The sequence below is a fragment of the Sprattus sprattus genome (assembly GCF_963457725.1).
Source record: "Sprattus sprattus genome assembly, chromosome: 5".
NCBI classification, from domain to species: Eukaryota; Metazoa; Chordata; class Actinopteri; order Clupeiformes; family Clupeidae; genus Sprattus; species Sprattus sprattus.
In genome coordinates this window covers 20,434,121-20,446,776 of record NC_137924.1, presented here as the reverse complement: position 1 = coordinate 20,446,776, position 12,656 = coordinate 20,434,121, and the positions used below count along the sequence as shown (strand labels likewise).

Sequence of the window (12,656 nt, the reverse complement as noted above, 5' to 3'; positions counted from 1 at the left end):
GAGGCAGTGTAATAAAGTCCTGCTGTGAACTCTTTATCTTATTATCAAATGAGATGTTTATGAGTGAGCTAAACGTGTTCTCCAGAAGGCCCGGGGCCTCCTCTGTCTGTCCCCACTTCTACCTCACTGTCACTCAGGCACATTGCACACTCAAATGTGCACCCTCTCTATCTTTCCCTCCCTGCTGCCTCCTCCCTCACTCTCTCTCTCTCCCTCACTTTGTCACTCTCCATTTCTACCTCTTATTGATTGTTCTTCATCAATATGCCTGTCATCTACGTATATGTCCAACTCATAAAAACAAACATGCACATTACATATACCTACTACACGTCTCTGTGTGTGTGTGCCATTGTACATCTAGATGAGGGTATGTGTGTGTGTGTGTGTGTGTGTATTTGTCCTCCTGCCTTTAAACCCCTGTGTGTGAAAGTGTGCATGTGTGTGTTGTAATATTTTCTAGAATATTTTTTGTCTAACATGTTGTGAGAAGTTTTTTAACACATATTTGTGGTGATTATTTGAGGGAACTTCCCTGCGGTTAAGCATCCATTAAGTGTTTCTTTGCATTTGTGTGAGTAGTGCATGTATAGGAATTGACACTCTTGGTCCTTAGCTGCTATCAGTGACTTCCCCTCCTGACCTACCCGACAGAGTCATTACCTGGACCTGCGTTTGGCCTAGCCCTTTAGGCCTCTGTTAATCCCCTATCAGCCTTTATTAGCCCGCGCCAGAGAGTCTCGCCTGTGTCAGTGGTTTATTAGCCCCTGTTGTAAATGAGTGTTTAACACTGCAATGCCTGCTTTGCCCCAGCCGTTCAGCAGAGCGACCATTCGCGCTCATCTGCCCAGCAGCAATAAAGGCCCTAAGCATTGTCTGCTGTGCAGTTATCTTCCGTACTGGCGTTTGCATACATTTGTGTAAGCCGAGCTAGGCCATTTTACAGTGAAGAGGAGCAATGGAGGAGAGCAGAAGTGGAAGACAGTGTGACACCCGGACAGGTTTTAAACTTTAAAATATTCCCTCGGTTTGGTTTGCCCGTGTGTTCGTCATTTTGCTCCTGTCGGGATTGATAGCAGTGGGTCCTTCTGTGTCTTTCTGGTGCGGTTCTTTTTCAGTCATTATTACTCATTCCTTTACATGCTTCTATCTGTTCCTGCTCTTCTTTATAAGCTTTCATGGTCATACCGCCCTACATCTCTCTCTCTCTCTCTCTCTCTCTCTCTCTGTATTGTTCGCTCACTCACTTGTTTGCTCTAGTATACACAATTCCATTTCAGTATGCAGTTTACTATATGCAGCATAACAGAGATACTTGTAGAGATACTGTATACAGCAAGATTGATAGATATATAGACGGGCAGATACACGAACATATAGATAAATAGATAACATATAGACGGCAAGATACAAGCTACTTAGACGGCAAGATACATTGTGCAAGAGAAAAACGATAGCGATAGTGAGAGATTGAGAGATTGAGAGAGCGAGAGTAAGCTCAAACAGATCGGTTGCTCTGTGTGGCGGTGTGGCCACAGTTCTGTGGAAAGTGAATTCTCTGAGGACTACAGGCCTGTCCCACTCCCTGGTCTGGATTAACTCATGCTACGCTAATCATAACAGTTCTTACCAAAGGGTTTGATTGTGAGGCTGCTAGTGGTACAAATCATGATGGAGTGTACCATTCTGTTTGGCTCGTGTGTGGCGTGGTATCGCTGATATTAGACAGTCTGTTCTCTGTTCTCCCGTTCGCGGTTTTTTCTCAACGCAGGATTCTTGTGTCCATGCTTTGTTGATTTTTGTTGTCTTTCTTTTATTCTGGCGTTTCATGAAGAAGGCTTTCGCAGCGTGTGTGATAAATGCTTTCATGTTTTGTGAGAGCTGTTTGTTAGCACGTAGTGTTCTCAGGTCATTGTGTAAATGGCCCCAGCTGAGAGTCGCCCAGAAGGGCGGAGGTGATTTTGATGGCAGTGTGACATAATCATGAGTGCCCTTTCATTTAGTGCTGCTCATCCTAATAGTCCTGAGTCATTTTCTCATATTGAAAGAGTTGATTGGCCGTCTTTTTATCTCACCATCTGTCTTTTTATCTCACCCTCACTGCAATACGTCCAATTATTGACGGTTTTATCTAAAGTTGATAACCTGCACTACCTGTTTTATCGACAACGTCAAATGCATTGGTCTGATATCAAGCTGGTAAAAGGACAGCCTTTAAAGTACGACCAATAAATTTGCACAAGTCACTCGCTTTATCCAGGCTGTTGCTCAACACAATCATTTTTCCTGGAGGCCCATCCTTGTGAAAATAAATATAAGAAGGCCAATTAGATTTCCCTGTCAATGGAAAGCCATGGGTTTGTCCCAGTTGGGTTGAGTCATATGTGCATAAATAATGCATTTTTATATGCACACATATGACAATAATCTAGGAAGTGTGAATGTGTGAGCTCCCTTTAAGATGGTGGATGACGCGTCCCAAATTACAGGAACGTCATGAAAATAAGATATCTCGACCTCAAGATGCTCTCAAGTTAAAATGATTAGTGATACAGAGTGCCAGAATGGTCCATCCAGTCCAAACCACAAGTAATGCCTTTGTAGCCATTCATAGTTTGCATGTGATGACATTTATCCACCAATCCAGCTGGATGACAAAGTTTAGGTGTACTTGCCCATCCACCATGAGATTGATGTTTTCTCAGATTTACGAATGTGCTTTGTGAATGTGATACTGGTTTTACTGGGGCAAACGTTTTATTTTAATTTTTTTTTTGTTCAGATTACGATGCCCTCTTTTTCTCATTAATCTCTTAGAGTTGTTGGTGAAATCGCTGCCCATGTTAGATCATGTTTATATGACTACTGCTAAGTACTACCACTGATCACAATGCTTTGTCATGCTGAGAATCAGAAGATGGATCTGCGGTAAAGCAACCAGTCGCAGCTGATGTCTTGAGGATTCTCCTTGGAAATTGATTCATTGGCATCTACTTGCTTGTACAAATTCAATTTGATTTGTCTTATCTGGATGTTGTTTATACATAAACACACCATAGCCTGTGGCTTGGATATTAGAAAGCTTAACACATTCAGCATGCACTTAATGTTCCTCACAGCAATAACTGACCAGACGGCATCACTGAAGAAGTCTTTTATTCTTAATGTTAACAAAATGTTTTGCAGATCCTCTCAAGGATGTCCAATATGTGTCTAGTGCAGTGGCGGTCCGTGCATTTCACGACTAGGCCTTCAGCGATGTCCTACACGATGTTAAACTGAGTGAATCCACCTCCTAATACCATCATTATGACGCCATGGCTCTCGAACCAGTATATTTTATACAGAAAGGCAGTATAAGTGAGCATTGCATCACCTTAACATAGTCGAGTACAACAGACTTTATTAATATTTCCGGAGCATTTCAAATCAATACACCCGTATTAACAATACATTAAGAGTCGTAAACTCTAAGTTATATGATCGCTTGGATATTACTGTCACAACTTAAAAATAAAAGGCGATTTTCAGGGATTAGTCTACAAAGTTTTATTAAGTCCACCAAAAGTAGCCTATGTGACTCAATGTGAGGTTTAACAAGTTTAACAAGTAACATCGCATTGTCCCACCTGCAAAGCAGTTTCATTAAACTTCCCATCCTCACGATATCCAGTTTTTCTTGAAAGTTCCGTCTTGAAAATGGCGTTGTAATTGTATCAAAAACTGGAATTATCAAGTTTGTGTAAACTAATTTATTTGAGTTGGTTAATGTAATTATATTTAGTCTTACCAATTGAAACAACTAGAAGAATAAGCATTGAAACCGATGTACGTCGTTTTAGCCAGCTAAACTGAGCACTGAAGCACTGCACCGGTCTGCCTCAGTATCCAATCAAAGGACGTTTACGTGTCACGTTCAACGCGAGGAAAGAACTCTTCCGGGCCTTCTAGAAGGCCCAGTGTCGCCAACTCGAAATCTGATTGGTTGTCACAACTGTCTGTTTCAGTTCATTCAACTTAAATGAACTGAAACAGCAAGTTGTGATAGCCAATCAGATGTACACGGGCCTTCAATGTGAATTCTGAAGGCCTCAGTGAAGATTTCTGTTCTCTGGGAAGATTTCAAGGAGCGTGGCAACACATGATAGCGGAAATATGATTGGATGAAAGCTCTAACATAAATGAACAACGCTGGAAGCATGAAATGAAGATAATGGACTATGGGGAATCATTTAATACATATTTATGAAAAGAAAATATTAAAATTAAATTTATTTTATTACATTTATTTTCTGATGATGTTTAGGCCAGCAGAGAAGGCCTTGAAGGCCCTGACGGACCGCCACTGGTCTAGTGCCACTTATTAGCCTCCCATCCAGATGCACTTTTATTCACTATCTATAATATTCACTTTTGTAAACTCGAACTTTGTTCTCCTTTATGAAACAATGAATGTAGTTATTGGTCCATCAAATTATTTAGTAAATGTTTGCACGACATTGATAGCACAACATATTTTTTTTGCAGTCATGCGTATGCAAAGTATGGACTAGCACCTTAATCTATAGATTGCTGCTGTTATCAACCTGATGACCAATGTGTCCATAAAGGTAGCGCAAAGAGCGTAATTGAACATCCCGGTATTTGTTTACAGTAATTACTAGACATAGACACTGCTGTGCATGGTGTCTCTGCAGAACACATACATTTACAACGTATAATAATTGTAAACAACAGCTTGAAACAATTACTTGAATATGTTACCTCCAAAAAGAATATATGCTGCCTACAACTAGTGGTCCACCAGTAAGACTGGCGATGTATGTGTGTGTGTGTGTGTGTGTGTGTGTGTGTGTGTGTGTGTATGTGTGTGTGTGTGTGTGTGTGTGTGTGTGTGTGTATGTATATGTATATGTATATGTATATGTATGTGTATGTGTGTGAGTGTGTGTGTGAGGGTGCTTTGTGTGTGTGTGTGGGTTAAAGAGACTGGAGGGGGGTATATTACAGGAACTAGTTTTATCTCCTCAGTCAAATATTTGCGGCAGAAGTAGAGTGGCGATGAGGTGGTTGGGTGTGGAGGGGAGGGGGGAGGGCAGATCTCATCGGGGGAGACAGGAGCGCCGATCAGTGGCACCATCAGACATAGGTCAGGCTGGGACCTGTGCAGATTAGGGCCAGACGGAAAAGAAAGACAGACTCAGAATCAGATTAGCATGGCAAAGGGAGGGAGAGAAAGACAGGCAGATATAGAGAGAGATTTAGCAGCTTCTGATGCTACACTCTATTTCTAAAGTCTTCTGGTTTTGTTCACTTTTTGCTGCCGTCTGGAGTTGCAGCCACACTCCCTAATTTTAAGAGCATGTTTTTATTTAACAAATCACTTAATTCCAGCGCTTCTACCAAGGAATTCCATAGTGCAATACTTAGCTGAACACAGAGAACACTTCTCAGAATGTGACTTGAATTGTGTCCTGGAAACCAGAATCTGTACCTCAGACATTTCACTGAACACTGAACAGCTTTTATTGCCCCCTAGGATACATATGGGGCATCATGGACAGGTCTGGGGTTGCAGGGCCGCCTGTAAGATACGGTCAGTGCTGTCTATAAGAATCTCCCTCTCGCTTCTTACACTCACCCTCTGGGAAAACTCTTCAGTGTGCTCCCCCCTCTCCTCTGGTGTCTTTGAGTCGATGCATGCAGTGAGTTACCTGACTGTCCAGTACACAGCATCAACCTCCACCGTCAGCTCACACAGCTGTATTTGACTTCATGAAACATCCACCAGACAAAAAACTGTGATGAAGAGTTGGGGAACATTATTTGGTGTACAGTACTCTTTCCACATTCATAACCCGCCCCTGCTTGTGCATCATAGCTCTTAAACTCAACTCATCCATCCACAGTGGGCCTTGCTGACCTCTCTTAGGTAGCTGTCCTTAGGCTTGCCTACATAGATGTAAGCACCAGGCAGGCCCTTGTTGAGGACGACCTCAGTCGAGGCCAATGTTTAAACCACTGCTTTGTGTGGTTTATGTTGGCCTGGCATGTTTAATGGGTGTCATTAATGGTATACTGCATACATATATGAGTGTGTTATTGTAATCATGTACTTGTGTTGTTCTGGAAGGTTGTCAACACTCCAGTCCAATTAAACCAACCAAAGGGCCCAAGCACCCCTCCCTCTGTGGTTCCTTTTTCTCACTATTTGGGTTTTTATCCTTCTCCTTCTCCCTCTCTCTCTCTCTCTCTCTCTCTCTCTCTCTCGCTCTCTCTCTCTCTCTTTCTCTCTTTCTCTCTTTTTCCGTGTCTCTTTTTCATTCCCCTTGTGTGTTTGTGAAAAACAAAAGAGTCCAGCAACTTGCATTTTGACCGTGACCAGATTAAATATGTATTGGTTTTGTACATTTTGCTGTTAGACACATTATTCCTTTGTGGTTTGTCTGTCTGTTGCTTATTATTATATGTATTACTCATTTTTACTTGGGTAATGAAAAAATAAATAGTACAAAAAAATTAAGAAAAGGACAGGACAGACGGTGACATAAAAATACTTTTGCTTTGTGGGTGCAGGTAAAATCCTATACTTTAGACGGAGAATACCAACTCTCTCTTCTCATTGGTTATTGGTTGCCATTCCCTTTATTGGTTGCCTTTTCCTTTTTTTCTGTGCTCATTCTCTCTCTCCATCTTGGATCACTGTGCCTTTTTCATACGTCCTGGGAGTCATATGTTACATCAATACATTTGCCTCTCTGAGGGGGTAGTATGGCCTCACTTGATGCTTGGCAGAGCCTTCTCACATTACCTGGCACTCATTCTGATGGGCATTACCAATATTAAAGGTTTGGCTGGAAAACAGGCATCCTCTCGAACACTGGACACTGGCCTAATAAAGCACTTTGCCCCTGAGAAAACACACACACACACACACACGCACACACACAAACACACACACAGACAGAGAGACACACACACACATGCACACACGCACGCACACACGCACTCTCTCTCTCACTTACACACATATATACACACACACACAGAAAAAAAGCAACCCATAGAAAAAGTAATATATACAGATGGTAACAGGCCTCAGTATGAAAGAACATATTCCGCAGTGTATATTTGACCACAGCTGCATAACTGGCACAGATGTATGTGTGCCATTTTGTTAGTATTTTGATATGCCATGCCTTGCCTTGCCATTCCACCCCCCCTGCTCCCCCCACCCCCACCCCGAGTCCAGTTTACATTCCCTGCAGACGGTGGTGCAGAACGACGATTTGAGGCTCCCTGTTTGTTGATGCCATTGATAAGCTCCTCCATCTTACAGTAATGCAGCTGATTCCTAATGGATTGCTGCCTCATACACACAAGTAACCCACCATGGGATGTGAAAGGATGGCCTTAGCTTTAACTAGGTCCGCTACGTTATTTTTGATGGGTGACCCTTGCAATTTAAATGTTGTCTCTGTTGTCTATGACTTCAGTTTTTTTTAACAGGTAGAACAACAGATTCCATGTGTTGTTTGTTTGTAAATGTTTGTAAATAAATTATATTTTTCCTGTTCTTTTGTTCTCTGTTGGTTTTGTTCTCTCTCTCTCTCTCTCTCTCTCTCGCTCTCTCTCTTGCTCTCAAATATGTAGCTTGTGACGCAAACAAATGATGTACAACTCTTATAGCTTATCATCGTTAAAAAACACCAAACTATGAAATACACAAACATGTAATTTAGACAAAATGATGTATTCAATCATATCACTAACAGTGTGTCCCTGCCTGTCTCCTCCTGTAGATCCCTATCCTCTGGCTGGAGTGCCCCCTGCAGTGTGGAGGGGGATGGAGCGCGGTGGTGAGAGTCCCCGCTTGCGGGACAGTCCTGAGCGGAGAGGGTGCAGCAGCCCCGACCTCAGCGGCCCCCCACCAGGAAAGATGGGGCGACTGGAGCTCAACGGGAGCCCCACGGGGCCCCGAGGGCGCCACAATGGTGCCACCCATAGGCCTCTGGGAGGTAGGGCACACTACCCATCTGCCTCACCGACACACATGCAGGCATCTACTGCTACATGTTATTCATCTCCATACGCTAGGCTTTCCAATGGCTGAAACTGAAGCCTGAAAGAAATGATCTCCATATGAAGAACCGACTGAATGAACTTAGAAGAAATAGTAAAGTTATATGCTTCTGAGCTTTTAGAAGACTGAGCTCACTACATGAGGGGAGAGAGAATGTCAAGTGCTTGTTCACTTGCTTACAATTAGTCAGATGTTTTCAGTTTTACAGAGCAGCTCCCTCCGTGACATCTGATCTGATACTCTGACTGCTGTTTATTTATTGAGAATGCTAAATAGCGGTAACTGAATCGGCAACAGAGGTTCAAGTAGAATGTTGTATCTATTCCAGTGTGATTCTACTATACATGCCATTATCACAGTTCAAAGAGAGAGAGATAAAGTATTGTATGATAATTGAATAAGGTGTGACTACTGTAATTCATTGAGGCTATAAAGGCAGATTTTGTTACTTACTATTTGTTTTTTGTGTCAAAGTGACTATAGTGTTACTGTTTATTGTTCTGGAGGTTTTAAAATTAATCTGAAAAGACACTACGAACCACATGTTAATGGAGAGGACACTCTCAAACTACCTTTTGAGGATTCAGTTATGGCTTTGCCTACTTAAATGTGAACTTAGAGATAAAATAAAAGCAACCTTTAGAAGTCATTAGCCACAGTGGCTAATGAAAGCACTCACACACAACAGACGTGTTTGATGTCCCGGTTCTTTAACAGTAAACAGTGGCTTTAACAATGTGTCATACCCAGTCTCATTACAAGTCTTTTACAAGTGTTAATTCCCATGCTAGACCATTAGACTTTGGTGCCAGCACACCCAGTACTGTTGCTTCTCAACGTCTGGGTATCCTGCGCTGCAGCAGCCTTTTATAATCTTTTATATGGGCATCAAGGCTAGCTGTCGTGCCCGCTGACTGGACGGCTGTGGATGGGTCTCAATGCAGGAGCAAGAGCAGTGCAATGCTTACTATATGACACCGCGCTTACTGTGGAAAAAGGGCTGCAGATCAGAGATTTATTCCTCATTGATCGCTAGGTTCAAATCATCTATATATTCCTGTGTGTATGTGTGTGTGTGTGTGTGTGTGTGTGTGTGTGTGTGTGTGTGTGTGTGTGTGTGTGTGTGTGTGTGTGGGGGGGGGGTTCAACCTTCCTGCACTCTGTGACCCCCCCCTTCTGTCAGAGAGGGTTGCATGATGTTGCTGATTGGATCAAGACACATTTTTGGAATTCCCAGCAATTCTGTCCCTGCCCCTGGATGCACACCCACAGCAGTGTGAGCCACCCCTCACGACACGAGCTGTTTGTCACAGCAGAGGAGGACAAACACACACACTGACATCATGGAACGAACATCCCTCCCTTAGGTCACTACTTTCACTCAAACCACTAACACATAGTTAGGAATAAAACAAGAGGGATAGAGGGAATTAGGCAAGAAAGATAGGTATGGAGGGAAAGAGAAGGGTGGCAGGAGAGGTGTAGGGTTCCGTTCCCATGCCCTGGTTTGGTGGATGGTTGGTTAATGATGGGTTAGGCTGGAGCAGAGGAAGCTCAAAAGTGTCTCCACAAGACCACAAAGGAGTTTCTGAGGAGTGGGCCACACACCCACACATCTGCGCACACATGCGCACAAACACACATCTGCACACACACACACTCACACACAGGCGTACACTCTCACAGGCACGCGTCGCACACACACACACACATGCACATACATATATATAGGCACATGCAGCACCGCGTACTTCATAACTTTCGAGTATCGTGTACTTGAAATCTTTGGGTGAGACTGAGGAAAGAGAGAGAGAGAGAGGGAAGGGTGTTGCAGTAGAAAGGAAACAGACAGATAAAAAGGAGAGAGTGGCATAACAGAAGAAAGGTTGAAGGGACCAAAAGAGAGGAAGAGAGAGCGAGTGTGTGTGTGTGTGTGTGTGTGTGTGTGAGAGAAAGAGAGGGAGAAAGAGAGAGAGAGAAAGAGAGAGAGAGAAAGAGAGAGAGAGAGAGAGAGAGAGAGAGAGAGTACTGCAGGGAGCTGCTCTGTGTTGACAGTTATATTTCCCTGTTGGGGGAAATTCACTTACTTGAATTGGCCCAGGCCTCCAGTCTGTAATTCACTCCATAAGAGCATTCCAGACTGGGAGGCCAGATGATTAATGGGAAGGAAATAGAAATATAGGAATTGACTGATTAAAACAAGGGAACGTGAGTGAGCTCTGGGGGTGCATATGTGTGTGTGAGTGTGTGTATGTGTGAAAGGGAGTGTGTGTGTGTGTTTGTGTGTGTGTGTGTGGTGTTGCATGCTGTTCTACTTTTATTATTAGAGCTGGGGTTTTGCCTAATGCTTTCAGTCCCTCATGCCTTTGGAGGTCTAATTAATTGCTAGCTAGCAGAAGGCCTTCAGAGCTAAACATGTCTGAGGAAAAAAGAGAGAGGGAGAAGGACTCATGAAAGTTGAGTGTGGAATGGACTGGAGGTGTGGTTAAGTGTGTGTGTGTGTCTGTGTGTGTGTTTTGGATCTGGGGTGTGGCTTGTCTGTGTGTGTGTGTGTGTGTGTCTGTGTTTGTGTGTGTTTGTGTGTGACTGTCTATCTGCGTGTGAGAGTGTCGGATTTGGGGTGGGGTTGATGTGTGTGTGTGGTAGGCAAATGGCAATGATTCTCATGGGGATATTTAGGGGCAGTAGTTTAGGGGGTGACACCCATGTTTTAATGAAAGGGGCTGAGGTTGAGATAAGCCCACCCAAGAGTACAGATCAATACAGTTCCATCATTTACACTAACATGACGAAATCACAAATACCATATTGGTCAAGAGACAGCTTGTGTGAAGTAGAAGTGTATAAAATTCTCAATAAGGGAAGTTTTTTGATTCCTAAAAAACTTGATAGTGTAGAGTAGATGAAGATAATCTAACTTGTGTATGCTGTAGATTAATTATTAATTTAATTTAACCTCTATGTTACATTAGAAAAATGTAATCTCCATGCAAGAGGTAGTGGAAAAAGCAATGCCATCAAATTAAAGATGCCGGTTAAAGATACGATCTGAAATACGTTAGATACCACCTCCACAGTTCTAGATAGCAGCTTCAGTGATTTGGTGTGGACATCCGTGTTCTTTTTTTCTTAGTTTGCTGCAGTTTGCCGTCCATGCCAAATCAAATTTATTTCAGATGCATTTGCCAGGTTTCGCCGCTTTTTTTCCATTCTCTGTACTGAGCTTGACTTCTCATGTACACAAATGATGCGCATAATGTGCACAGATACAAGCCCACAGAAACTAATGTCAAGCGAAATGGGGCTGAGCAGTTTGACAGTGAGCAGGAACAGTGTGGAGCATTACGTAACTGTGAGGGTAATTTCATTCTGCTCGATTTCAATACGGTATGTGGGTCAGTTCACTGGAAAACAATAGTCGGGTGAAGCTCATCCGGATGCAGCGTAAAAGCTTCAAAACAGTTCAGTGTTTTTTTTTAAAAAGAAAAAACATGTGCTCATTTTTAATTAATTAAACCAGGAAACAAGATTCATTGAATTGAAGTTTGCACAAAAATAGTCCTGTGAACTTAATATAATGAAGTATTAGAGAGGTGCTTCCTGTTTTACGGTTCCTATTTAAAGCTGTTAAACTTGATGATCCAGGTGCAATGTGTATCCATTTCCTCAGCAGTTATATTGCAATGCTCTTTATAGTCTGAATGAAGAGCGGGGATTGTACATAAAAGTTATGAAAAGGCTGATCCCATACAATCTACTAGAAAACCATGCAAGTGAAATGTATATTGCAGAAGAGCTCCAGGAAGATCAGTGACCACAATCATCAAGTCTTTCAACCCTTCCCTCCCTCCTTCCCATCTCTCTTCTTCTTGGTCCCTGCCTTCTCTTGTCCTCTTGCTTGTTCTTCTCTCTTTTCAACTCTCTCTTTCCTCACTCACCCTCACTCTCTCTCTTTCCCTCTTCCTCTCCCTCTCCTTTCGTCTCTCTCCCCCTCTCTTTTGCCCTCCTCCTCCTCTCCCCCCCCCTCTCTTTTGTCCGCCTCCTCCTCTCTCTCCCCATCTCTCTCCGTCCCTCAGGTCTGATGATTCCAGTCTTCTGTGTGGTGGAGCAGATGGAGGGCGGCGGGGTGGTGCATGAGGTGGAGGGCCGAGAGGAGCACGCTGAGTTTGTGCTGGTGAGGAAGGACATCCTCTTCACCCAGCTGGTGGAGACGGCCCTGCTGGCGCTGGGATACTCACACAGCTCTGCTGCTCAGGCCCAAGGTGAGACGCTCCCTCCATCTCTTCTGGTTCTCTCTTACCCTCCATATCTTCTGGTTCTCTCTTACCCTCCCTCTCTTCTGGTTCTCTCTTACCCTCCCTCTCTTCTGGTTCACTCTTACCCTCCATCTCTTCTGGTTCTCTCTTACCCTCCATCTCTTCTGGTTCACTCTTACCCTCCATCTCTTCTGGTTCACTCTTACCCTCCATCTCTTCTGGTTCACTCTTACCCTCCATCTCATCTCTTCTGGTTCACTCTTACCCTCCATCTCTTCTGGTTAACTCTTACCCTCCATCTCATCTCTTCTGGTTCA

General features: G+C 43.3%; 1 protein-coding gene across 4 annotated transcripts in view; it reads left to right on the top strand.

Annotated features, from left to right (window-relative positions):
• Positions 1–7,810: 7,810 nt before the first annotated feature.
• Positions 7,811–12,656, top strand: part of satb2 (SATB homeobox 2) — a gene marked incomplete at both ends in the record, with an annotated part of 32,469 nt that continues 27,623 nt past the window's right edge. For 3 of the 4 annotated variants that reach the window (XM_080838524.1, XM_080838526.1, XM_080838525.1), the window contains 2 exons: positions 7,847–8,018; positions 12,160–12,345. In XM_080838524.1, coding sequence (XP_080694650.1) covers positions 7,847–8,018; positions 12,160–12,345 — 358 coding nt within the window. Of the gene's footprint in view, positions 8,019–12,159; positions 12,346–12,656 lie in introns of all 4 variants that reach the window. The other variant, XM_080838527.1, reaches the window with a different exon arrangement.